The sequence below is a fragment of the Canis lupus genome, chromosome 10 (genome assembly GCF_003254725.2).
Source record: "Canis lupus dingo isolate Sandy chromosome 10, ASM325472v2, whole genome shotgun sequence".
Taxonomy (NCBI): domain Eukaryota; kingdom Metazoa; phylum Chordata; class Mammalia; order Carnivora; family Canidae; genus Canis; species Canis lupus.
The window spans coordinates 56,512,192-56,538,680 of record NC_064252.1 but is presented as its reverse complement, the minus strand read 5'-3'; the positions used below and the strand labels follow the sequence as shown (position 1 = coordinate 56,538,680).

Sequence of the window (26,489 nt, the reverse complement as noted above, 5' to 3'; positions counted from 1 at the left end):
TGTATGCTCCAGCATCGAAATATCCAACTTTCTCTCAGATAATGGCTGCAACCCCCTTCCTGTTAAAGATGTGGTTGATCAGAGTTACCTAACAATGCACATCTCCACCCTGCAGACAAAGGTGAAGAGAAAGGACTTAACATGTAAACCACCTGCATTTGTTGAACACTTCTGTTGCTCAGTTAAGATCGGTGAGAGGAAAGTCAACATGGGGTCGCAATTTAGCAGAGGATGAATGTTCAAGTAGTGCACACAAGCTAGAAGGAATATTTCCACTGAGCAGTGTCGGTAACATGTTCAGAATTTCAAAGCAATACAGCTAGTATAGAGCCAAGGGAAATGGCTTGGCCCTAAGAAGCAGCAGGAAAATGATAGAAAAGGTCATTTTGTGGGGAGTCTGGGTGGCTCAGTTGGTTAAGCATCTGCCTTCAGTTCAAGTCATGATCCCAAGGTCCTGGGATCAAGCCCCACATCCAACTCCCTCCTCCACAGGGAGCCTGCTTCTCCCTCTCCCTCTGCCTGCCGCTCCCTGTGCTTGTGCTCTGTCAAATTAATAAAATCTCTTTTTAAAAAAAGAAAGAAAAAAGTCATTTTTTACAATAGTAAATTACAAGTACCCCCAAATGATACAAAAATACAGATTCATACACCATGATGTTTATAGCAGTATTATCTACAATAGCCAAGCTACGGAGACAGCCCAAATGTCCATCAATTGATAAATGGATAAAGAAGATGTGGTGTATATACTATAGAATATTACTCAGCCCTCAAAAGAATGAAATCTTGCCATTTGCAATGACATGGACGGAGCTAGAATGTATTACGCTAAGTGAAATAAGTCAATCAGAGAAAGACGAGTACCATATGATTTCACTCATATGTGGAATTTAATAAACTAAACAGGTGTACATATAGGAGGGGGGAAACAGAGGAGAGAAGGAAGCAAACCATAGGCAACTCTTTAAAAAAAAAAGATTTTATTTATTTATTCATGACAGTCACAGAGAGAGGCAGAGACACAGGCAGAGGGAGAAGCAGGCTCCATGCAGGGAACCCGACGTGGGACTGAATCCCGGGTCCCTAGGATCACACCCTGGGCTGAAGGCAGGCACTAAACCACTGAGCCACCGGGGCTGCCCTCCATAGGCAACTCTTAATGTCAGGTAACAAACTGAGGGTTGATGGAGGGAGGTGGGTGGAGGATGGGCTAGATGGGTGATGGGCATTAAGGAGGGCACTTGTTGGGATGAGCACTGGGTGTTGTTATGTAAGTGATGAATCACTGAATTCTATTCCTGAAAGCAATATTGCACTGTGTATTAACTAAGTGGAATTTAAATAAAAATTTAAGGGACACCTGGGTGGCTTAGTGGTTAAGTGCCTGCCTTTAGCCCAGGGCGTGATCCTGGAGTCCTGGGATCAAGTCCCACATTGGGCTCCCTGCATGGAGCCTGCTTCTCCCTTTGCCTATGTCTCTGCTTCTCTTCTCTGTGTCTCTCATGAATAAATAAATAAAATCTTAAAAATAAATTAATTAAAAATTAAAAAAAAGTAAAGTGGACAATCTCTTTAATAAGATCTGTAATAAACAACTGCTGTCCTGAAAATCGGTGTCAGGATGCACACTGGCATGAATCCCTGAGGAGAAGCCCCCTCGAGCTGGCATAGCTTAATGTCTGGAAGGTGGAAGGCCAGAGGAAACAAATGTTCAATTGCTTTTCTTCTTTACTTGTGTGTTCTGACCTAGTGGCTCTGTCCCTTTCTCCTCCTAGGTGGGTGCTCTCTTTATGGATTATTCTGGTATAAAATTAGGATGCACTCTTATTCCTGGTTGTGGGGGTGGGTAAAATATGAGTTCCAATGACACCCTGTTCTGGCAAAGGTGTTCTTCCTTCAAGCTAAGAGGGAACCCTGACCGCTTGCATTTGAGGATGTACGCGCCCCACCTTCACTTGTCTTGTTCACCTCTACACCCCAGAGCATGACACAGTGCACGGCACCACTGGTCACAGAAAACTGTTGCATGAAAGCAATACCTAGTGATACGTTCAACCTTTTATCTGTTCATTCCCACAGCTCCACAAGACCTCCTATCCTTCAGAAAGTTGTTTCAGACTGGGGTCCATGTCAGAGGAAGAAGGGACTTTTTTCTTCTATTTTCCTTTCCTGATGACAGAAAGAACATATTTTATCCTGAGAAAATTATCCAGGAGTGGAAAGTCACTCATTTCCTTAATTTGGTGGAAACCAAGACTGTGTCTTAAGGAACTGCTTCCATTCCTGGGAGATGGCCCAGGTTGGAGCTGCCACAAGAGCCTCAGCTCACCCAGGCCTGGAGACCCTTCTAGACAGGGAGCCATTAGGAATTGGGAGTGGGGTGGGGAGATGGATTTTTGTCAATTTTAGACTTTCATTTATTTGGACTTTGACTCAAGAGGAAGATCATTTGATTTCAAAATGTAGTTCCTTTGGACTTACCATACAACTAGGTCTAATCTTTAAACTTTCCTTTCTCCCTGATAATTTGTAATGGATGAGGAATTTATAGTCAACATCTGGGGCCTCTTTATAATGTTTGCATTTTATGTGTGGTGTATCTTACTGTTATCATTTGCTTTCATCAAAGAACCTCTGGTGATAGACAATGTGTCTGATTTATTATTTATTTTAAAATCTTTTTTTTTAAAGATTTTTATTTATTTATTTATTCATTCGAGACACAGAGAGGGAGAGAGAGAGGCAGAGACACAGGCAGAGGGAGAAGCAGGCTCCCTGCAGGGAGCCCGATGTGGAACTGGATCCCGGGTCTCCAGGATCAGGCCCTGGGCTGAAGGTGGCGCTAAACTGCTGAGCCACCCGGGCTGCCCCAATGTGTCTGATTTAAACGGGGTAGGAAACAGACCAGGTGTGTCCAGCCCAATAACCTTGGGGCTTAAGCTATGGATGTGACCCACCTCAGAGCCTTCTGCCGTCAACACCTAAACTACCCAGCAGATTGTGGGGGGTCTGAACCTTATACAATTTGTAGGGAGGGAATGGCTTAAGGAAAAGAGAACATAAAATGATGAATACAAAATAAAGCATAAGCCCATGGCAGGGAGCTGAACAAGGGAGGGTCACATAGCATCAGTATCCTTAGCTTTGATAAATCCACCCATCTGCCCACCTGCCATCTGTAGGACACCCAAAGAAAACAGTGCCTCCTCCACAAGGGTAGGAAGAGGACCCTCCCCAAGAGTTGCAGACCTCTCCCAAGATAGCTGCACCCCCTGGTGGACCATACACTTAACAGTTGCTTGCAAACCCCTCTAAAACAATGTCATTCACAACAGACTCTTTTCATCAATATCTGTGGCCTCCACTGTAACCTCACTACCAAGTTATAATGAAAGTGAGTCTTAGATTGAATTCCTTCACTCATGTAAATGTTGATTAGCAAGCAGGCATGAAATAATCCTACAACCTGTTTCTGGGATCTCTGTGAAGTCCCAGCTCTGTTCTGTGCATGGAAAGTTAACTAGATGCAGATAGGATAATATTCTGGTGACAGGATATAGTTAGATATAGGCACAATTTTTTCTAATTCAGAGTCTATATCCAATTTTGTCATTGTCTCAGCAATGTTCTCTCTACCTATTTTTTGTCTTGGTCTGGTATCCCTTCCAGGATCATAGGTTGCAAGTGGTCATGAAGTCTCTCTGCCTCTTCTTCTTTTTTTTTTTTTTTTTTTTTTGTCTGCCTCTTCTAACCTGGGATGGCACCCCAATCATTTTGTGCCTCTGTCTACCTTGACATTTTTGAAGAGTAAAGACTAGTTAGGTTGTAGACTATTCCTCATTTTGGCTTTGCCTGATGTCTCCTTGTGATTAAATGAAGGCTGTACATTTTTGGTAGGAATGCTACAGAAGTGATGCCATGCATCATATCAGGAAGCACAAGACATTGGTTTGTCCCAATATTGGGTGATGTTAACTTTGATGACTTGGTTACAAAGGGGCACTCCGACTGTGTGGGGCACACAGTCATTAATAAGCAATCACCAGGAAGATACTTTGACAATTTGTAAAAACACAGTTTGTCATGAAACTCACCCACTATTTTAGGTAGCATTGGTGAGTTTCTAATTCAATCATTTATATTTATTAATTTTTATTACAAGGAAGAACTTGGTTTCAGTATGAACTCATGATATTTTATTCAATGGATGGTAATCCACTATCACCAAAAATTTTAAAAACTGTTAGGGTTACAGTATAATTGTCTATAATTTCCAACCCCCATCTTGTATACCTGTCATTTGGCTGATGACATCCACTTGTCTAATTACCAGAGCTTTTGTTGCTAATCAGAGACCAAGAGAGCTGATGCACATTTAGTAGCCAAATGATCCCTGGAGTGTATATTCCTGAATTGGGAAAATTGAATACTCACAGAGTGTAGATGAAAGAACATATTAATATCACAGTGCCTATGCTAAAGAATTTAAATTATACAGGACATCAATCATTAAACCAATGATTGATGAGAGGTCAACAGAGGTCAACAGAATGAAAAGTTGGGTAACATTAAGAGGAAATGTACCCACCTCTTCTTGGAGCTGAATCAGTACTGTTTTTGCTCTCCATTTGATACACTTGCCTACCACCTCTCCCATTCTAGAACACAGATAGTCAGATCTGATCAAGTACTGTGTCAACAAAATAAAACTGTAAAAAAACCCAATAGCATTAAACTCTTAGAATTAGAAAATGCCAATAGTAAAATAGACAGTGCTGGTGGAAAAAAATATATAGTTAAGAAACTAGAAAGAGGATCAAAGGGTGGATTAGTGAAATCAAAATAAATATAAATTTATAGGACTGAAATATAAATTTATTATGAATACACTTTCATTCACTGACCTAACAAATGCTTACTGATTGCATGCTGTGTGTTACGCTTAGCCAGTAAACTAAACACATGGGCCCCAGTTCACGTTGTGTTTCTGCAATGAGACAACAAGTAAATAATGTTAGTTGTATCTGGTGTTAAATAAATATCAGATGCTCAATTAAAATCAGACATTAGAGTTCAAATTTGGAAAGAGGACAAGTGAAGTTTGTTTACTGGTAGTATTGAGGTAACTGGCTTGAAAGTGGGGGAAAACTGAAGTTAGAGGCACTCCTTATTAAGGACACCAAAATAAACTTCAGGAGAATGTATTCAAAGGTAAGCATTGAGTGAAAAGCACAAAATAAGGGGAACCTGGGTGGCTCAGTCAGCTAAGCATCTGGCTCTGAGTTTTGCTCAGGTCAGGATCTCAGGGTTATGGGATGGAGCCCTGCATCCGGCTCTTGGCTCAGCAGAGTCAGGTTGTCTCTCTCCCTCTGCTCTCAAATAAATAAATAAAAATAAAAATAAAAGCACTAAAGAACCAGGCTATTAGATCTATGAAAGATGAATGTCCTCAGTAATGAAGTAATAAAGTCACAAAGGGAAAAAAATGGGTGGATCTTAACATTTAAATGTTTTAAATTCCATGCCAAAACAAAGAGCAGACTGGGGAAAATCGTTTGATTCCCTATAACTGATAAAAGTAAAAAATCGAGAGAAAGTATTTCAATGCATAACCCAAACCATGATGACTTCAATAAATAAGTAGGTTACAGATGCTGTGGTGGACAGGTGGCTTTTTCTCTTACCTGTGATAGAGCAACGGCCTCCCAGAGATATCCACATCCTCATCCTAGAACCTAGGAATGTGTTACTTTACATGACAGAGGAATAAAGTTTGCCCATTAACTAACCTTAAAATGAGATTGCCCTGGATTAAGCAGGTGGGCGGGGTATAATCACAAGGGTCCTTAAAAGTGGAGGAGAGATGTGGACATTCAGAGTGCTGTGTTATGAGGACTTGCACCCATTATTACTGGTTTTGAAGATGCAAAAAGAGAGCCACAAGCCAAGGAATGCAGGCGGGAGAGGCCAGGAAACACATTCTCCTCTCACGCGTCCAGAAAGGAAGCGGCCCCACTACCACCTACATTTCAGCCACAGACACTAGTGTCTGACTTCTAATTTACAGAACCATAAGAGAAAAAAATTATGTTGTCTTCAGCCATAAGCTTATGGTAACTTGTCATGGCAGCAACAGAAACCTAATAGGGCCACCCCGCTTTTTAACCCCGTTTCCATGTCTGCAGAACCCACTGCCTCTTGAGGCAGGCCCTCCCTCTAGAGAGAATTAGGACGCCTCTTCCCAGCCTTCCCGGAGGTGAGGGCCCCAGTCAGCGATCGAATGCACCTGCACAACTTTGAATTGGAAGCTGGCAATGGGAAGGAGGAGAGCCTGGGCAGGACCTGCTGTCACCACAGGCGGCAGGGCAGGAGCTCCCGAGGCAGCGTGACTGTGGGTGCTTGTGCGTCCTCGCCCAGCAACAAGGTGAAAGAACCCGTCCTAAGCAGGCAGCAGGACTTTGGGCATCACTCCTGGCTGTAAAAGCCCTCAGCCTGGTGCTCTGGCCCTCCTGGACATCCTGGGGCCCTTAATAAATTCATTTTCAACTAGCCAGAGCTGGTTTTCATGACTTGTGATCCAGGAGCCTCAGTGATCCCAGTCTGAACAGAAAATTCACTCAAAAGGAAAAAGAAATGTCAAACACAGGAGAGCCAGTTAACTTAGCTGGTAGGCAAAGAAACTCAAAGCAAGCTTGAGATGCTATATTGCATTTACTACAAAAAAAACTTTTTTGGGGGGGAGGGGCAAGATTGTTACTCTTATTTATAGTTAGCAACTAAGTGGATAGATGGTTTAGAAAGGGGTAATAGGAAAATGAAGCAAAAAAGCACTTTCCCAAGAAAATGTGGCAAGGTGTGATGAGGCTTAATCTTTTGTGTGCCTGCCTATATGAGAGGAGTTACTGATGTGGTCTTAAAATGTGCTGGGCTGTGGGTAAAATTTGCATTAGGACCCCAGAAGATCTTAGGGAGCAACAGGATAGAGACCCAATCCCAAGTTCCTGAAATGTGAAGTTCCCAAAGCTGTCAGGGTGGCTGAGATTGAAGTTCTGAGCTGAAAAGGGCAATGAGCTCCACAAGGGTGGGAAGAGGCCGGCTTCGGAGGTCTGTAAGCTGTACTGAGGGAAGGAATTACGGGGGAATGTGGTCTGTGAAGTGGCCCTACGTGGATGGAGTTAACGGCCACAGAAAACTGCCTTGGGAAGAATCAAGTCAGAGCTATAATTTTAGGAACACGTCTCTTTGGTGGGGAGTGATCTTATTGCTAAATGCCTAGAATTTGAAGGACGTTTTCCTGACTGGTGGTGCGTTGACCCAATGGACAATTACATATGGCCCTTGAAATAAGAATCATAAAGTGTGGGCGTCTGGGTGGCTCAGTGGTTGAGCGTCTGCCTTTGGGCTCAGGTCGTGATCCCAGGATCCTGGGATCGAGTCCTGCGTAGGGCTCCCTGCATGGAGCCCGCTTCTCCCTCTGCCTGTGTCTCTCATGAATAAATAAGTAAAATCCTCCAAAAATTAAAAAAAAAAAAAAAAAAAAAAGGAATCAGAAAGTGTATCAGGGCCCCGGGATGGTTGAGCGTCTGATTCTTGGTTTCGGCCCAGGTCATGATCTCAGGTGCTGAGATGCAGCCCCTCCTAGTGCTCCACACTCGGTGTGTGTGTGGGGGTGCTTCCCTTCTCCCTCTTCCCCTCCCCTGCTCGTGCTCTCTGTCTCTCTCTCAAATAAATAAATAAATCTTAAAAAAAAAAAACCCACAAAGTATAATACATAGTAAGACTGTGACATAAGCTTAAGTGAAAATACTAGGGCAGCCCTGGTGGCTCGGTGGTTTAGCGCCGCCTTCAGCTCAGGGCGTGATCCTGGAGACCCCGGATCGAGTCCCACCTTGGGCTCCCTGCACGGAGCCTGCTTCTCCCTCTGCCTGTGTGTCTCTCTCTCTCTGTGTCTCTCATGAATAAATAAATAAAATATTTAAAAAAGAAAATACTACACAGAGTAAGTACATACGATGTTTCACCGCGGGGAATTCTACGCAGGCGGGGACGACAGCCAGGAGTCCGGTGGGCAGCGGGAGAGTCAGGGCTCAGAGCAACGAGAAATGACAAGTCAGAGAACAAAGGGGCCTGTGACCGTCGCGGAGCCGGGGTCTGACACCCCCCCTCCCCCCCGCCGGAGCCCATCAGTTTCCTATAGCTCGTCCTCACCGCCTTCAGCTGTGAAGGAGATTGAAGAAACCTGTCCACACAGGCTGGGAGCTGACCTTCTTCCTTTCCTCTCCTGGTTTTTAAACACCACACCTGGGCCCGGCGTTCGGGGCTGAGCCGTGATTTATTTTGCCACCTGAGGCCACAGAGGACCCAGCTGGTCGGAGGATGCTTCCCCCCTTTCTGCCCTCTTCTCGTCTTTCCTTCTGAACACGTATTGTGTGCCCATGTCCTCCGCTTGACCTTCACTTTGACCCAGAAAGGACTTTGGCGCGTGGACAGTCCAGGTCGGGGCGGCTGCAGACTTGCGAGCAGCAGGCAGCAGCCAGCCTGCAGTGACGTCGCACAGGGCTCTGGGGGCCACCCCACAGCTCGGCCACTAAGCTCCAGAGGAACACGGGTGCTGAGGGGCCGGCGAGGAGCCGAGAGCCTGGGGACCCAGGCTTCGTGGCAGTTAGGTGGTCGGCCCCTAGGAGCCCCCTTTCCGGGGATGGTTGATGCGTAGAGACCCCCTTTCCCTCCGCTGGCTGGCGCTGGTCCAGGGCAGCGGGTTGTCGGTCTCCAACCGGGGCGAGCGGCTTCAGGAGGGCAGTGAGTGGGGACGGAGTGTGGCCCCGGGGAGGCACGTCAGAATTCGAATCCCGAGCCGGCTCCCACCACTTAACTCCCGAAGCTGCCTCCCCCGCTGCACCATCAGGAGGCGACGGCGCCCCAGGGTCGCCCTGAGGACTCGGGAGACTCGGGGTGCTAAGCACCCTGCCCACAGGCCGCGCGTCCTCAGCAAGCCCAAGCCACCTGTCTGGGGAACAAGCACAGGACACCAGAGGTTCAGAGGCCTGGGCCTCAGTCCCGGCCGGGTTTTCCCAGCTGTTCTGGCACATTCGTGCTCCCCGTGTCCCGGTAGAGACCAGCTCCTGTTTCCCGTGGGGGTGTGCTCGCTCGCGGCCTGCACACGGTGCCGGGGCAGCCTGGGCGACACCCTGCTCAGAGCCCGAAGATCGCCAGGCAGCTGGGCGGGGACGAGGCCACCACGGCGGCCGACCGGGCCGGAGCTCCAGAACATTCTGGGACGCCCTCCCCGTAGGCTCCCTACCAGCTCGTACTGGGCCTCTGCTTCCCCATGGTCGCAGAGCGGGCTGGCCCACGCGGCCCCCGGGCACAGGGCCACGGCCCCGGGTCACTGAGGTCGTGCCGCCTGCCCCCTGCGAGGGTCCTCTGGGCGGCCCGGGGCTCTGAAGGCAGCCCCCGCCCAGGGTCTGCGGCGCACAGGGGCCCTCGGGTCGGAGTCCCCCAGCCGGGCGGCCTCCCCGGGGGGAAGCGCCAAGGGGAAATGATGAAAACGCCAAGGGTCGCAATGAAAAGGGCCGGTTGGTCTTTGCAAACTGTCCTGTGGAATTTGAATCCTGTCCCCTCCTACCTGAGGAACGCCGGGCATTGCACCCCCTCACTTCCACAGCCGCAGGGGAGCGGTGGGGGCTGCCGCTGCACCAGGCCCGGCCGCCCCCCTGGGCCCGCTCAGTACCCCCAGCTCGGCTGCAGGAGACCCCTGGGCCCTCTAGGACACGAACACCTGGGGTGGTTTTACCTCCCGCCGCTGTGAGGATTTTGTAAGGAACACGCTGACAGGAGCTGTTCCGGGGAGGGGAGGGCCGCCGGGGCCACCGCGCACCCACACGGATTGTGTCTTGGCCAAATGACGTTCCGACCATTACCTCAGGCCCTCAGGACTCCCCAGATCAATAATGAGCACCTTTTGGAGAACTGTGTTTTAAAAGAAAAAAAAATCCAACTCCTTATCCAAATATTTGGTTAATTCATACATTTCTAGCATCCCAGTACCTTCTCCAGCTGCTGGGCTTCCTAGTGTCTAAAGCAACCCTCCGGGGACCCTGGAGAAGGGGACGCTGCGGACAGTAGCAAGAGGGCCCAGACCCCTCCCGGCCTTCCTACTCAGTAACCTGCGTCTGTTCTCTGAAGCCAGGTGCACCCCAAATGAGCGTCTTGGGGGGGAAAAGCCTGCTGGCAGTATCGACACGGGCAACGTCAGGGGCAACCTTGAATACCCTAGCAAATGTGCTTTAAAATACAAAGAGTGGGGCGCCTGGGTGGCTCAGTGGGTTGGGCGTCCGACTGGATTTTGGCTCAGGTCATGATCTCGGGTCATGCGATCAAGCCCCACGTTGGGCTCCGTGCTAGGTGTCGAGCCTGCTTAAGATTCTCTCTCTCTCCCTCTGCCCCTCCTCCCCATTCTCTCTCTCTCCCCCAAAATAAAATAAAACTTAAATAAAATGAGCTTCAAACCTAACTTCAAGAGGAGGCCCTTCTAGAAACACCGTTTCTCCTTTTCAGAGAAAAAGTAGTGGTTTCTCAAACCCCACCCCTTTTGAAGCCAACACTTTTATGTGGAGATACGCAGCATTTGGGGAGCTGGGCAGACCGTGGGGGCTTTAGCGTCCCCACACTCAGATTCCGTCAACCCCCCCCCCACTCTACCTCACCCAAGCCACCCTCTGATGATGTCATTTTTCTCAATCCTATATGGTGAGGGACACTGAGGGCCCAACCACCCATGTCCCTGCTGTAACGACCTGTGGTTTGGGTGGACCAGGGGGCGCCCGGGTGGCCTGAGGTGATCTCTCTTGTGGGAGGCGGTTCAGGGAGGGATGCGAGAGCGAAATCAATCCGTTCTGAGTGAAACTTGTGGCCCCGTTGTGTTTGGACGAGGAGCCTTCTGCCTCCTCGTAGATGTGAACAAGGATGTGACCCTGGGAGCGCGGGCGGCTGCCGCCACCAGGAGGGAGACCAGGTGCCTGAGGCCACGAGTGACAGTGACCGGGCCGGAGTGTGGGCCTGGGACGGTACAGACATGCGGACCCGCAGTCCCGACCAGATCGGGAAGTGGGCAGCAGATCAACCTTTCATCCAGGCCTACCCCGGGCCCGACGCCCGGCGTGTGCCCCACGGCGGGTGTGCCCCACGGCGGGGTCGGGTGTGTGCTCGCTGTCACCCGCCGCGCAGCGCCCTAGCACAAGTTTAAGGAAGCCTCCTGTGGGCAGCACCGGCCGCTGGGGAAGGGATTTTGGAGGGCAGTGGCCTTCACCTCATTCCTTCAGTTCCCCTCCCTTTTTTTAAATAAATTTTATGTATTTATTCATGAGAGACACAGAGAGAGAGAGAGAGAGAGAGGCAGAGCCACAGTAGAGGGAGAAGCAGGCTCCGCGCAGGGAGCCTGGCGAAGACTCGAACCCAGGACCCCGGGATCACGCCCTGGGCCGGAGGCAGGCGCTAAGCCGCTGAGCCACCCCGGGGCCCCCTTCAGTCCGCTTTAAAGTTGGAAGAGCCAGGTTCTGAGGAAGCGGGCGTGAGGAGGGAGGCAAGCTGTGAGCCCCCAGCCCCCACCTGCCCCCGCCGCCCCCCGCGAGGGCGCCGGGGCACGAGGGGAGGCCCGGGGAGGCCCCTTCCCGCGCCAACGGCCAACTGGAAGCGGCTCTGGGCGGCGGCGAGGGGGTCGCGTCCCCGGGAGCCCGCGGTGGGCAGGGCCGCGCCGCACCCCAGGACCTCCCCGCGGCCTCGTGCAGGACGGAGGCCTCCCCGGTTCAGAGCATCAGTTTGGGGAGCCCCGCCCCCTCCCGCCCCCTCCCGCCCCCGCTCCCGGACACAGGCGGCCCCGAAGCCCGACACGCACCCGAGCGGACGAGCGAGGGCCCAGCGGAGGCCGGAGCCAGCCGGGCCGCGCCCCAGGACGCGTGCGCCGCGGGGACCGGCCGGAGCAGGGGCGGGGCGGGGCGGAGCGGACGGGGCGGGGCGGGGCGGGGCGGGGCGGGGCCTCCTGCTCCGGGCCGCGGCCTCCTGCTGTGCCGCCCCGGCCCGCCCGCGGGGAAGCGAGCCCGAGGGCCGCCTGGAGGCTCCAGCCCGGGCCGCCAGCCCCGGCGAAACCCGGGCACCCCCAGCCGGCCCCCTCTGAGCTCCCCGCAGCCCGGAACGGGGCGTCCTGGACCGGGTCCCCCCCGCCCCCCGCCCCAGGCAGCCCGGGGAGCGCCGGAGACACCGGGCCCCGCCAGTTCTGCTTCCTGAATCCCTTGCAGGACCAGGCCCATCTTTTAGGGGAAAAAAAAAAGCCTTCCGCGCTCCCAACGGGAGGTAACGTCCTTTCTCACGTTCAAGCCAGTTGGATTTTTTTTGTTTTTTAACCTTTCAGAACTCCTCTTTCTAGGGTAGCCCGTGCTATGTTAGGTCCAAACTTTGCAAAACTCGGGACTCGCACTTACTTCTCCCTTGGGAAGTCCTTATGCGGCCCTGGAGGGTCAAGGGAGCGCCCCGCTTGAAGCGCAGGCTGGCCCGAGGGGAGGCGAGCAGGCAAGAGGGGGCGCCCCTAGAGGCACAGGCCGAGGGGACAGTGCCCGGGAGGGCGCAGAGAGCGGTGCCCAGACCCCGTGGGGGTGAGGGGGCGGGGGGACCGAGGGAGCACATGCAAAATGTTTTTAAAAACGGTTCTCAACATTCCTGGGCATTCCCCCCGCCCCCGCCCCCCCCACCCCGGAGAGATGAAGACTTGGGTCCACCCCAAACGCCCCGCACACAGGGTCACCGCAGCTTTCTTCCTAAACAGCCCCAAACTGGGAGCTACCCCGGTGCCCTTCAGTGGGTGAGCGCACACGGGAACCTCCGCGGCTCGGAACACCACTCAGCAACCACGTGGAACGCACTATGGATACACACGAGAACCTGGAAGATTTATGCTGAGTGGGAAAAGAAACCAGGCCTACATGCTTGTGACACCCTGTGTGATTGCATGCACACGTACCTGAAATGACATTTCTGAAATGACCAAGATTTAACGTCGGGGAGCAGGCGGCTGGTTGCTGGCAAGGTGTGGCAGTAACAGGGCAGCAGGAGGGATCCTGCAGCTGGGGAAACGTGGACTCCTGACTGGGTCGGTGGCAACACTCTGGATGGGACACTGCACTCCAGTTCTGCAGGATGTGACCATGGGGAGCACAGCTGAGGGGAACCGAGTTATCTCTTACAACCACGTGTGAATCAATCCACAAGTACCACAACGTAAAAAAAAGTAGTAGCACCACCACCACCACCACCACAAACCCCAAAACTCTTATTGGTGGTGGTATTAGTATTGCTATTCTGAGTTTATGTGTGTGATAAAGCAAGTGAGTCACCCTAAGATATTCTAATTCTATGCCCCCGGATCTTTTGAGTGCTGATTCTGGGTGGAAAAGATTATGGCATAATAGAGGAAACGTCAAGTAAAAAACCCTGAATTGCAGTATGAACTCATGAATTATTTTTATCTACTGATTCACACAGAAAAAAGGACCAACCCAATAGCAATGAGCAGTTCTAACACAAAAATTATGGTTTTGAAATTATCATTTTCCATTCAAAGAAATCAGGGTTTCTTAGAGAGTTCTGATTGCAGGTCTGGGGGTAAGAAATGTACTGGTGAGCCTGGGACGGCTTGTCATGCCAGGGAGGGAGGAAAGTATTAAAGGTGACTCAGGTTTTATCAAAAGGACTCAGAAGCCAACTTGAAGGGACTTCCACCAGCCAAAGATGGGACATCTTTCAAGGATAATTTCATTGATAGTTGGCATTGGGAGGTGGAGAGTGAAAGGCTTCACTGTGACTCTCAATGGTGAGAGAAAACTTGAACTTTGATTTTTTTTTTTTTCTATGGCTTTTGGTGTATAGGTCATGCTTAGAAAAGTCGCTTTATTTTTAAAAAAGATTTTACATATTCATGAGAGACACAGAGGCGGAGACACAGGCTCCTCGAATGGAGCCTGATGTGGGACTTGATCCCTGACCCTGGGATCACGACCTGAGCCAAAGGCAGACGCCCAATGGCTGAGCCGCCCAGGTGTCCTTAGAAAAGTCAGTTTGAATGATGTGAAAGACTCAAGCTTTTAGCCAACCTTCCCTTCTTCTTAAAAACTAGGATTTTATTTGACAAAGAGAGCGTGCGTGGGTGAGTGCACACACAAGCAGAGGGAGCGGCAGGCTGAGGCGGAGGGAGAAGTAGGCCTCCCTCTGAGTAGGGGGTCCAATGCGGAGCTGGATCCCAGGATCCCGGGATCATGACCTGAGCCAAAGGCAGACACTTAACAGACTCAGCACCCCCACAGCCCTATCCTACCTCTCCTATATGAATTCTACCACTAGACCAAAGAAAATGATTCCAACTAAAAAATGAAAATAACATACACAGAGAGAAGTGCCATAGGACCCTCCACACACAACCAACCCTAACAGCGCCAAGTACTGGGTGGTAACGATGTGTCCACCACCCAGTCTGATACGCTCTATTTTGTCCACTGAAGATGACACTAGTTGGAAGCAGCAGCAGCACTCCAAGTACCCCCAAGAAAACACAACCCTGAGGTACCATCAATTGAGGATGCATTCAACTTCGGTGATGGTCAAGTGAGACAACAGCGTCCTTTAATCAATCAACACTCATTTCATATCCTGACAGTCGTATTTTATTGCTTCTCACTTTTCAGATGCAGAGGGCAGTATTATCACCCATCCTAGATCACTAAAAAGTAAAAATAGTACACCACTAAGGCAATAAAAATAAATGTGCACCATCCTCAAAGTACTAAATAGTGTATAGGATTAAAAAAACAACCCACCCCATATTTACCATGATAGGATTGATAATCACGATCCTCTACGGCCTGTAGCCTCATCCAGTGAACACGTATTGTTGAGGTTTTCTGATCGTACCTGTTCACATCGGCACCTGATGACCCACAGAATCCAGTCTTCCGCTGCTGCTGCTCCCACTGCCCATCATCTTTCCCTTTCAGGCTGCAGTGGATCCTCAGCAAATGCGGTAAGGAAAGCAAGTACCACCAAATCCAAGTTGTGTATTCAGGGATCTGTGAACCTCTGGAACTATCTGCAAGATATCCCATGCATATTTTTTATGGGATCCTGGAATTGCTGGTTATCTGGCTGGCTCTGTCAAGAGTGGGCGGTCACCAATCATGATTATTTTCCAATCACTTTGTGAGAGGATCATCTGTTGAGACAGGATTCCAATCGTATGGAAGGCAAGGGTGAGTCACACGGAGATAAATGGGCTTGGGTGCATGAGAGAAGGAGTGAGAGAGGGCCAGTTTCTGGGGTCACAAAAGACTTCAATGCCATTCAGCTGTGGAGCTCAGGACTGACATTACATTAGGCGTGGGCCTCTGTGGAACAGCTTACTGAAAACCCCTAATACTAGCATCCTGTGCTGCTCCATGTAAGAAAATATGCAAGTGGTCTGGAGTCAATGTACCCAGATTAAAAAAAGGGACAAGTATAACATGCATATCTACCCGTGATCCCATAATGGCACCACTGAATGGGGCCCCCATGGGCCAAATCTGGCCTATCCTCTGTTTCTGTATGATCCATATAAAACAGATTTTACATTAAAAACATTTTTTTAATCAGAATAATATCGTACAGCATGTAAAGATTACATAAAATTCACGTATGTGTCCACAAATAGTTTTACTGGAACACATCATGCCCATTCCCTCACACATCATCGATGGCTGCCTCTGTACTCCACGGTAAGCAGCTTCCACAGACGGAGTCTAAGCCACAAAGGCTAAAGTACTGGCCATCTCTGGCCCTTTACAGGAAAAGTTTGCTAATACCTTCCTCAGAACTCCGGTTTAGCAAGTTCGCTGTTAGCTTTATCATAAATAAAAGATAAAATCTGAATGTGTAGCTGCAAAACATCTCACATTTATTATTGTTTGCTGTAGTTTTCGAAGCCGGTGCACCATACACGCACAAAAACACAAAACAGGAACCCAGGGGGACAGTCTAGTGTTTCCCGTTTGCTATTCCTGGCTTTGTGATGTCCCTACATGGCGTGCACGCAGGAGAGAAAAGACAACAATTACCCGCCGTGCTAGATTTAAAAGCATTTAATGACATAGCATATATTTAACAGGGCAAAAGTTGAGAGGTACAGGTCAGACGACTGAGCGCCAGGCCGGAGCGACCACCTCTCGGCTCAGGCCCGGCCTCTGGAGTTCATTCCTATCAATGCCATTTTGATTGTGCAGTAAGATGAAAATTTTGTCATTACAATCGTTACAGTGACAAAGAAATGCACACTATGTATCAAAGAGCAAGGTAATGAAGCAAATTATAACACAGTGTGGCAACGCACGAGCAAGTAACCATTAGAGTAACATGACTTTGTCCAGTAAATGCTTCAGTTCCACTTGTACACTTACCAATGATTTAAAGGGTTTATTATACATCTAGTTTTATTATACTTTGTACTAGAATTATCTCAAACATACAATATAATGTATTTCAGCAAAAAAAAAAAAAAAAAACTGAAATTACAGATTATTTAAAACAGTATCAATTTTCTATTCCTTCTCTTATACCGGTATACCGACATTCTCAACTGTCCTTGCAGGTGACGCAGAAAAAGCCGCAGGGCATGTGTTAGTAAGTGATGCCAGATACAAACGGTTTGGTCTGTAGATTGAACATGGAGCTGCACTGTCGCTGCAGCGAGATCATAATACACGATCTGTTTAATCAAGGTTAGACCCGTCGTGGGCACTTCTAATAGTCAAGACTCAAGGTAACCACTGGAAATAAATGGAAGAGAATGGTGTCAGGAAATTGGTACATTTTTGTCTCTGGTGAGCACAGGAAATATTGTTTAAGCACCGCTGCCTTGCATACCAACAGCACTAGAGGCGGGTTATTTCCAACGCAGCCTCACAAAATTGAGGAACAGTTTAAATATTGAGATCTAATCTATATAATTTCATTAAAAAAAATCTGGTCTTCCCTCTGCACCTCAAACTTTTGTAACTTGGAGATAAAGTGTTTAGGTGTATTTCCCCCACCCACCCCCCAAGAAATGCTCTATAAATTAAAAAAAAAAAAAATCAACCACATTGAAGAACATTAGGCACAGAGAGTAATGTGTTGGTTCTGAGCTTGCATGCTGGAGTTTCACTGAAAAGGTAAGAGAAGGGCAGGAGGTAAAGGAAAGGAGTTCACTTCTTTTTGCCAAAAATGCTGAACCGCTTCTCCTTGTCTTTCTCTTTGTCCTTCTCCCGCTTGCCGGGGCTAGACTCGCTGGTGATGGTGACGACGCTGGTGGGCAAGGTCTGTGCCCGGCTGGATGCTGGCGTGCTCTGGGTGCTGGCGGACACCTCGTGTTTATCAGAGGAGATGGCGGAGGAGATGGCCTGGATCCATGTGTTCATTTCCTCCTGGACAAAGGACCACAGGGGAGACTCAGCCAAGAGGGATGGGCTCAAAACACTCTCACTTCACCTGCCCAACCATATACGCCTCCATCAGTCAGAAGGCTTGGGAAGGTTAGCCCACGGGGGCCTCTGGCTAACAGAGAGACATGCAGTTCCCACGTGACCCTCAGTGGAGCGAATATGATTCAACTCTCACGAGAATTTGGTTTCCAGGACTAGAAAGCCACCAATCTAAGTCATGTGGTCCTACAAACTTGGAAGAACAAGAAGACTGATCTCCATTGGTGGGATGCACCCTGTGTTCCTTCTTTTATATTTCTTAAAAATTTAAAGGACATTAGACATACAACCCTGCATGAATTTAACAAGTTGGCTTTTCATATATAAAGCATTGCACATGTTGCTTTTTCATCAGCAGATCCTCTCTTCCTACAAGAAGTGCAATCATGACAATGTGGCCTATGGGCAGTGGGGTGCAGCAGGGAGGCCCCTGACTGCACCTCAGGATCTGCATCCCTTCTTGGGACCACTCCCTGGGCCTCATCCACTGCCAGGGGTGGGCATGTTTTCCTCCACCACTTTCAGGGCCCTGTAACTAGCCCTCCTGACACACCAAGCAGACAGTGATGCCATTTGCTGCTTCCTAGCGACAAAGAGAACTGAATACCTTCCAGTGCTGGGGACTGAGGATACGAGAAGCCATGGCTGATCATTACTTACACAGAGAACACTGTAAATAAACCTTGTCATGTAAACTCCCAAGTACTGAGAGAAATCAATCTTAAAAACTTACATCATCTTTGGCTTGGAAGAGGTACTCATTGCCATCATTTAATCTGTAAGTTGAAGGAAGAAAGTCAGTCACGATTTGACTTAGGAAGAAACAAAACCTTCAAGTTCTCAAAACCTATGCAGGACATAAGCAGGCCAGGGGAATCTGACCAGAAATGCCCAACGGAGCTCTGTACTTATCACCAGCTGTGCCCGGGACCCACAGAGGTCTAGCAACAGCAAGAAGCTGTATAATTGGGTCAATATAATATACATAAAACTTAATGTTTCAATCCACTGGAAGGATCAAAAATGTCCCAAACATATCAATATCTGGCTTTGCTGTGGCCAGATGTGGAAAGTCTAATCATTGCTCTAAACTGAATTCAAGAGATAACACTTTAAAAATGATGAGTCCTGGGGCACCCGGGTGGCTTAATTGGTTAAGCATCTGCTTTTAGCTCAGGTCATGATCCTGGGGTCCTGTGATTGAGCCCCACACTCTTCTCTCTCTCCCTCTGCCACTTCCCCTGCTTATGCTGTCAAATAAATAAAATTAAAAAAAAAAAATGAGTCCTCAGGTCATGATCCCATGGTGCTGAGTCCTAGGGAATCTGCTCGTCCTTCTCCTCTGCACCCCTCCTTGCACTGCCCCTCTTCCCCAACCCCTGGCTTGTGCTCTCTCAAATAAATAAAATCTTTTAAAAAATAATTAAGAAATAAAAATGATGAGTCTTTTCACTACATATCCAACAAGAAGATGTAAAATTTGTAAATATTTATGCACCCAACATGGCAGCACCCAAACACATAAAGGAAGTAATCAATAGTAATACAGTAATAGTACGAGACTTAACACCCACTTACATCAGTGGATAGATCATCCAAACAGAAAATCAACAAGGAAACTGGTTTTGATGACACACTGTACCAGGTGGATCTAACAGATATATTCAGAACATTCCATCCTAAAACAATGGAATGCACATTCTTTCCAAGTCCACACGGAACATTCTCCAGAAAACATCACATGTTAGGCCACAAAACAAGTCTCAACAAATTCAAAAAGATCAAAGTCGTATATATCATTCATCATTTCTGATCACAATGCTATGAAACTAGAAATCAACCACAAGAAAAAAATTTAGAAAGAACACAAATACATGGAGATTAAATAACATGCTACTAAACAATAAGTCAAACAAGAAATCAAAGAGGAAATCAAAACATCCAGGAAGACAAATGAAAATGAAAATACAAAGTCTAAAATCTTTGGGATACAGCAAAAGCTCTTCTAAGAGGAAAGTTTATAGCAATACAGAATTCCCTCAAGAATCAAGAAAAATCTCAAAAAACCTAACCTTTACCTAAAGGACTGAGAAAAATAATAAATAAAACCATAATCCAGTAGAAGGAAAAAAAATATTAGAGCAGAAAGAAATATAAAATAATTAAACAAAAAAACAGATCAACAAAACCAGGAGCTGGTTTGTCTGAAAGATCAACAAAATTGATAAACCTTTAGCCAGATTTTTTTTTTAAGATTTTATTTATTTATTCATGAGAGAGACACAGAGAGAGAGAGAGGCAGAGACACAGGCAGAGGGAGAAGCAGGCTCCATGCAGGGAGCCCGACGCAGGACTCGGTCCCGGGTCTCCAGGATCACTCCCTGGGCCAAAGGTAGGCGCTAAGCCACTGAGCCACCTAGGGATCCCCTTAAAAATACAATCTTAAAAAAGAAAAGTCTCATTTACAATTGCACCAAAAACAATAAAATAGCTAGGAATAAATTTAACCAAGGATGTAAAAGTCTCTGAAAACTAAAAACACTGATGAAAGAAACCAAAGATAACACAAACAAATGGAAAACTATTCCATGCTGATGGATTGGGAAAACAAATACTTTAAAATCATATAATCCCCATCAAATACCAACAGCATTTTTTACAGAACAAAATAAACAATCCAAAACTTGTATGGAACCACAAAAGACCCTGGATAGCAGACATGAAGTTATATTATAGAGCTGGAGTGACCAAAACAGTATGGTACTGGCACAAAGAGAGACAAATAGATGAATGGAACAGAAAACCCAAAGATGGGATCCCTGGGTGGTGCAGCGGTTTGGCGCCTGCTTTGGCCCGGGGCTGATCCTGGAGACCTGGGATCGAGTCCCACGTCGGGCTCCCGGTGCATGGAGCCTGCTTCTCCCTCTGCCTGTGTCTCTGCCCCTCTCTCTCTCTGTGTGACTATCATGAATAAATAAATAAAAAAAAAAAAAAAAAAAAAAAGAAAACCCAAAGATAAACCCACAATTATATGGTTAATTAAACTTTGATAAGGGAGGCAAGAATATGCAATGGGAAAAAGTCTCTTCAATAAATGGTGCTGAGAAAACTGGACAGTAACATACAAAAGAATGAAACTGGACCACTTGCTCACACCATATACAAAAATAAACCCAAAATGGATTAAGGATCTCAACGAGAAAACTAAAATGTAAAAACTGTAGAAGAGAGCACAGGTAGTAATTTTCTCTAGTATTACCTATAGCAACATTTTTCTAGATATGTCCCCTGAGGCAAGGAGAACAAAGGCAAAAATAAACCATTGGGACTTCATCAAAATAAAAAGCTCCTGTACAGCAAAGGAAACAATGAACAAAACTTTAAGGCAACTTACCGAATGAGAGAAGATATTGCAAATGACACATCCGATAAAGGGTTAGCATCCAAAATCTATAAAGTGGGGCGCCTGAGTGGCGCAGTTAACTGTCTCTTGGTTTTGGCTCAGGTCATGATCTTAGGGTCGTGAGACTGAGCCACGTCAGGGTCCATGCTCAGCACTGGAGTTGGCTTGCAATTCTCTGTCCCTCTCCTCCCTCTCTGGCTTGTGCTCTCTAGCTCCCTCTTTAACATCAACATTTAAAATGAATAAAGAACTTATACTGGACAGCCTCCTGGGTGGCTCAGTGGTTTAGCACCACCTTCGGCCTAGGGCCTGATTCTGGAGACCCAGGATCAAGTCCCACGTCAGGCTCCCTGCATGGAGCCTGCTTCTCCCTCTGCTTGTGTCTCTGCCTCTCTCTATATATATATCTCTCGTGAATAAATAAATAAAATCTTAAAAAAAAAAAAAAAGAAGAACTTTTACAAATCAACACTAAAAAACCCAAATAATCCAATTAAAAAATGGGCAGAAGACAGGAATGGATATTTCTCCAATGAAGACACAGAGATGGCCAACAGACACATGAAAAGATGCTCAGTATCACTCACCATCAGGAAAATACAAATCAAAATTATAGTGAGATAGCACCTCACACCTGTCAGAATGACTAAAATCATAAGCACAAGAAACAAGAAGTGTTGGTGAGGATGTAAAGAAAAAGGAATCCTTGTGCACTATTGGTGCAAATGCAAACTGGTACAGCTGCTGTGGAGAGTAAGGAGATTTCTCAAAAAATTAAACATACAATTACCACATGATCCAGTAATTCCACTACTGGGTATTTATTTAACCAAAGAAAAAGAAAACATTAATTCAAAAACATCTATGCACCCCTATATTTATTGCATTATTTATAATAGTCACGTTATGGAAGCAACCCAAGTGTCCAGCAATAGATGAATGGATAAGGAAGATGTGGTACATATATATATTCTCTCTCATTCTCTCTCTCTCTCTCTCTCACACACACACACACTGGAGTCTTACTCAAACATAAAAAAGAATGAAATCTTGGCATCTGCAACAACATGGATACATCCACAAAATGCTAACTGAAGTAAGTCAAAGCCAAATACTGTATGATTTCACTCCTACATGGAGTTTAAGAAACAAATGAACAAAGAGAAAAGAGACAAAAAATAGACTCAACTATTTTTTGAGATGGGTGGATGGGTGAAACAGGTGAGGGGAATTAAGAGTAGACTTATTGTGATGAGCACTGAGTCATGTATAGAACTGCTGAACCACTATAGTGTACATCTAAAACTAATAAGATACTACATATTAACTATACAGGAATTTTTAAAAAATGAGTTCTTTTGAAATTCTGCTACAGAACTTGTATTCCCCACATTTACAAATACCAGAGTTTTTAAATAGACATACAGAAAGGGTCTCCTAGATTTCTCTGCTTATGTGGTACATAAAGTAACTGTCCTGGCAAGGCCATCCCTAGGACACTGAAGAGTCACTGGCTTAGAGGGCTGGCTCATTCACTTCACTGCAGTCCAGAGGAAGGCGTGTTCCTGGTCGGGAGGAGGGTAAGCGCCCTCTGCCAAAATCCTGACCCTCTGAAGCTGCGTCCAGGGAGAACAAAGAAGGGAGGCAGCCAGGGAGCCAGGCTGTCTGCACCCTGTTTTACACTTGTAGTGTTCCAAGACCCGAAGACAGCCTGCCTCCAGGGCTCCTTGAAAGAGCTCAAGAAGTCATACCCTTGAAACTCATTTGCAGTCCTTGGCCTAGTCCAGCTGACAGGACACAAATGTCTAACTGAAGACCAAAGCTTTTCAGGTCCCACAGCAACAGATCAAATTAGTATTAAACTACTTAACATTCTAAACACTGACACGTTTACTTCCTACATGATAAAACGGCTTTTCTCCCCATTTCTAAGTATAAGAAGAACTTCTGAGCTTGGATCCACTCTGTGAAGAGGTGTATGTACTCTATAAGCTGGAGACATTTGGAACGAGGTGGTCCCAGAAGCAGGTGGAACATCTGCTGGGCAAGTAGGGGTGGACAGAGATCCAGGTCCCACACATGCACTTCTGTTGATCTCAGCCAGCTCCGGGATGACTCCTGTGACCCATCTCCAGCTATCTTGTGGGCGAAGAATAGTATCTCCTAGGTCTGGATAAGGTGCAAAAATGGGTAAACGCTTCCCTTCAATTGTGACATGTGAACAGCTCACCTTGTCTTGTGGAACAGTAAGTTCCAGCTTATCAAAACAAAAGCTCATTTTCTTCAAGGCTGAGCTGCACCACTAACCACAGGGAAGCTGGTGATGGGCCGCAGTCCCTAAAGATCCGAACCCAGACACGTGACAAGCTACACAAGGCTCAATTTAAATGGGAGGGAGGAGGAATGATCACAGTACCTTCCGGGTAAAACCAACCCCGAGAGTGATAACAGACACCTGCTCTCGGCAACCAAGAAACGTGGCCCCTCTCACCTCAGCTTGAACACGTGTTTCTTCTTCTTGTAATCAAGGGCCACTTCACAGATGGCTTCTTTCAAACTCACAGGGACCTCGCTGTGGTAGGGGATTCCAGAGGCAGCCGTCTTTGCATCTTTGTAGAAACCCATTTCTTGGTTATTTATGACACAATAAACATTGTGCCAGGACCTGAGCAGTAAAGAGAAGATCATCAGGGTTCTAGACCACACTCCCTTCAAGAATTAAGAATCTGACTGACATGAAAGCAACCCCCACACAACGTGGTGTGACCCCTTGTTAAAGGCCTTTTCTAAATTCTGCTAAAACTAAACAATATAAGAAAATTCCTCCAGTGCACTGCTGGGAGGGTGTACATGGTGCTACAGAGGCAGGTGATCCAGGGCTACTTCTCTGAGTTTCCGGAAAAACATGGTGCCCTCTTCTATTACTTAAAGATACTCTTGGCTCTGACGGGAAAGACTTGTTGGGGTCAGTCCTCTTTGCTGCAGTACCCTCTTGCGGTAATGCTGTACAGGGCAGGCTCCTCATTTGAAACATGCCTGTCCTGCAACAGCTAGCCCTTGCACCTCGGTTTTAATCCTGATGAGGCTTGGCAACCCGATGGGGAGGCAGATCCAGGGCCGTTAGCACTTGTAGTACCTCGGGATCAATCAGAAAAAAGACAGCCCTCCCCCCATGACAAGGCAAACTGTCATGGTAGGCTGATTTTATCAGAAGACATTTTACTGCCACCTACCTATATTAAAATATAAATTTATGTTGTACTCAACTTAGATGGGATTTCCTGGTCTAATATACAACCTGTACAACTGCACATGCTGGTCCCGGCAGAACAGTTGACTGGTTAAGCACGCTTTGGAATGAGATTGCACCTAGGCTATGCCATACACTAGGTTTCTAAAGGGTGAGCTTTTGTAACCACATAAGGCCTCCGTTTCCTCATCTGTAAAATTGAGGTAGTAACTGTAGGGCTTATTGGAAAATAGTGAATATAAACACAGATATGGAGATAAGGCTGGGAAAATGAAAGTGTCTTAAAAAAAAAAAAATCCCTCAAGGAAGAACACTTCACTTTAGGGAAATTCCCCGACCTCTACGTAGCCTGTTTCTTCTCAGGAAGAATTACCAAGGCCCCCTTTTGCTCTTCCCATCCATGTTTAACCTTAAAAAAGCACTCTCCTCCCACTTTCCAATGTCATTCCCAAGGAAAAAAGTGACGCACACCCAGGAAGCTGAGAACAAATGGATTTCACAAGTGCACACTCCCCCCTTTCAACTCGTGAGCGGGTGCCTCGACCTTGACCGGGCAGGCGGGCTGGCTTCCCACCTCGCTGCCTGAGCCTTCGCTGCCGTTACCTGCTTGAGGCTTTCTTGTTGTGAGCCTCCCACTCGTGCTTCCGATTCAGGAAGCCTTCCATCTGGGCCGAAGGGGTCTCCTGGGTTCTGGCCGGCAAGGTGGCAGCACTCTGGGCTGGGAGGGCAGTCTTGGCTTTGCGGTCCGAGGTCGGGGAGGGGATGGGGCTGGACTCCTTTGAGCTTGTTCTCTGTTCCGCGGCGCCGTTGACCATTTCACCTGTGTCCACCGTTTCTGCCATCTATAGGGACAGTGGAGAGGCCATTCAGCGAACCCCGTGAGCCACAGGGGTGACCACATACGCTCTGACTCGCACACGTGGCTGTGTATAAATGCCTGGCACAGATCGAGGCAGTACAGTAAAACCATTGCAACATCCCACAAAGCCAGCTGGACACCAAGGACATTAGAAGGTGGGAAGGGATTAATGCCCGCCCGCTTATGGGGAAATGAGAAAAGCGAAATGCCAGTATGAGTTTTACTGCACTCTGTTCCTCGGATCAATCCATTTTCTCTAATGTAACTCAGATCATTTCCTCTTATGGTTACTTTAAAACAAAAGGACAACAGTAACAATCACACATATTAAATATGAGAGAGTGGACGTTATACAGCAGCCACCTTACAACCAAGGACGCCACCAGAAGAGCTGGAAGTTTAAAGCGAAAGGGCATTCACAAACAGATCGATAGACAACTCTATCAGAACTACACAGCATTCCCCCAGAGTAAGACAAGGAAAGACCTCCGGTTTCTGAAAATGCTCTCTGGCTCTCCTCCCCCCTCCCCTCAACACATCGTCATAAACACATGCAGAAATTAGGACGACAGTCATGCATTTCACATCTACCATCCCAGTTAGACTTTGGAACTTAAGAGCTGGAAGGAAATGAGGCAAGTCAACAAACATCACTTTAACCACATCTGCCGGAGTTGTATCGTGAGTGGGTTGTAGTTTGTGTTAAAGGAGCTGGAAAAGCCAATCACAGTCACTCAACACCACACGGCTATTTACCCCCAAACACAGACAGAACCAGGGCCTTCCCCATCACGTGTTGGTTGATCACGGTGCCTTGCTGCACTGAGACGAGAAAGCCCAGACACAGCCAGGCTTCCCGCGGCTCTGACCGTCAGGCTGGAGACGTCTTCGGGAGCTGTTCCTTCCCAAGCTCATTTATATTGTGACCCTCAGGGCTTTTCGGCTTTGGAAATGCAGTAGGGTCTCGGTTCATTATCGCTTTCAGCCTGTATACCATCAACTGTGTACCATGAACTGGCGCGGCCCCGGCGGATAACCCAGGGCGCGGGATTAGCGAGTTACTAAAGCTGGGTGTGGCTGACGCTTTAGTGGATTACAGACAACCTGCACCCCTCGTACACGGACAAACACGGAGGTGTCAATGGCAACGTTCATTAGATAACGTCCCCCACCACTGCTGCCCAGAACCAAAATGACAAGTTAGCAGCAACAACTTCAACAGGAGAAACGGGAGAATGACCACCACTGCTTCAACACTCAGATATGTCAACTCTCAGGAACGGGATCACTCCTTTAGGCCTGCTCTACGTGGCTGGGTGGAGTCTCGAGTGTCTACTCCGTCTATCCAAAACTATCACCGTCAGCATTAAGGTTGAGGGTGAGACCAGAGGCGTTGCAATTTAAGGGCATTTTTGATTGAAACCCTTGACCCACATAGCAATG

The 26,489-nt window shown here is 47.5% G+C and overlaps 1 protein-coding gene and 1 long non-coding RNA gene across 10 annotated transcripts in view; one reads left to right on the top strand and one right to left on the bottom strand.

Moving 5' to 3' along the window:
• The first annotated feature begins 12,230 nt into the window (after positions 1-12,230).
• Positions 12,231-13,492, top strand: LOC112672347 (uncharacterized). Its single transcript, XR_003144213.1, has 2 exons — positions 12,231-12,348; positions 12,818-13,492. It is a non-coding gene; the product is annotated as an uncharacterized LOC112672347 (long non-coding RNA).
• Positions 13,493-16,142: 2,650 nt separating this feature from the next.
• Positions 16,143-26,489, bottom strand: part of SPTBN1 (spectrin beta, non-erythrocytic 1) — a 197,522-nt gene continuing 187,175 nt past the window's right edge. For all 9 annotated transcript variants that reach the window (XM_025467186.3, XM_049115520.1, XM_025467192.3 and 6 more), the window contains 4 exons: positions 24,791-25,029; positions 23,429-23,602; positions 18,268-18,310; positions 16,143-17,477 (listed from right to left, as the gene is read on the bottom strand). In XM_025467186.3, the coding sequence (XP_025322971.1) occupies positions 17,259-17,477; positions 18,268-18,310; positions 23,429-23,602; positions 24,791-25,029 (675 nt within the window). In that variant the 3' untranslated portion in view covers positions 16,143-17,258. The remainder of the gene's footprint in view (positions 17,478-18,267; positions 18,311-23,428; positions 23,603-24,790; positions 25,030-26,489) is intronic.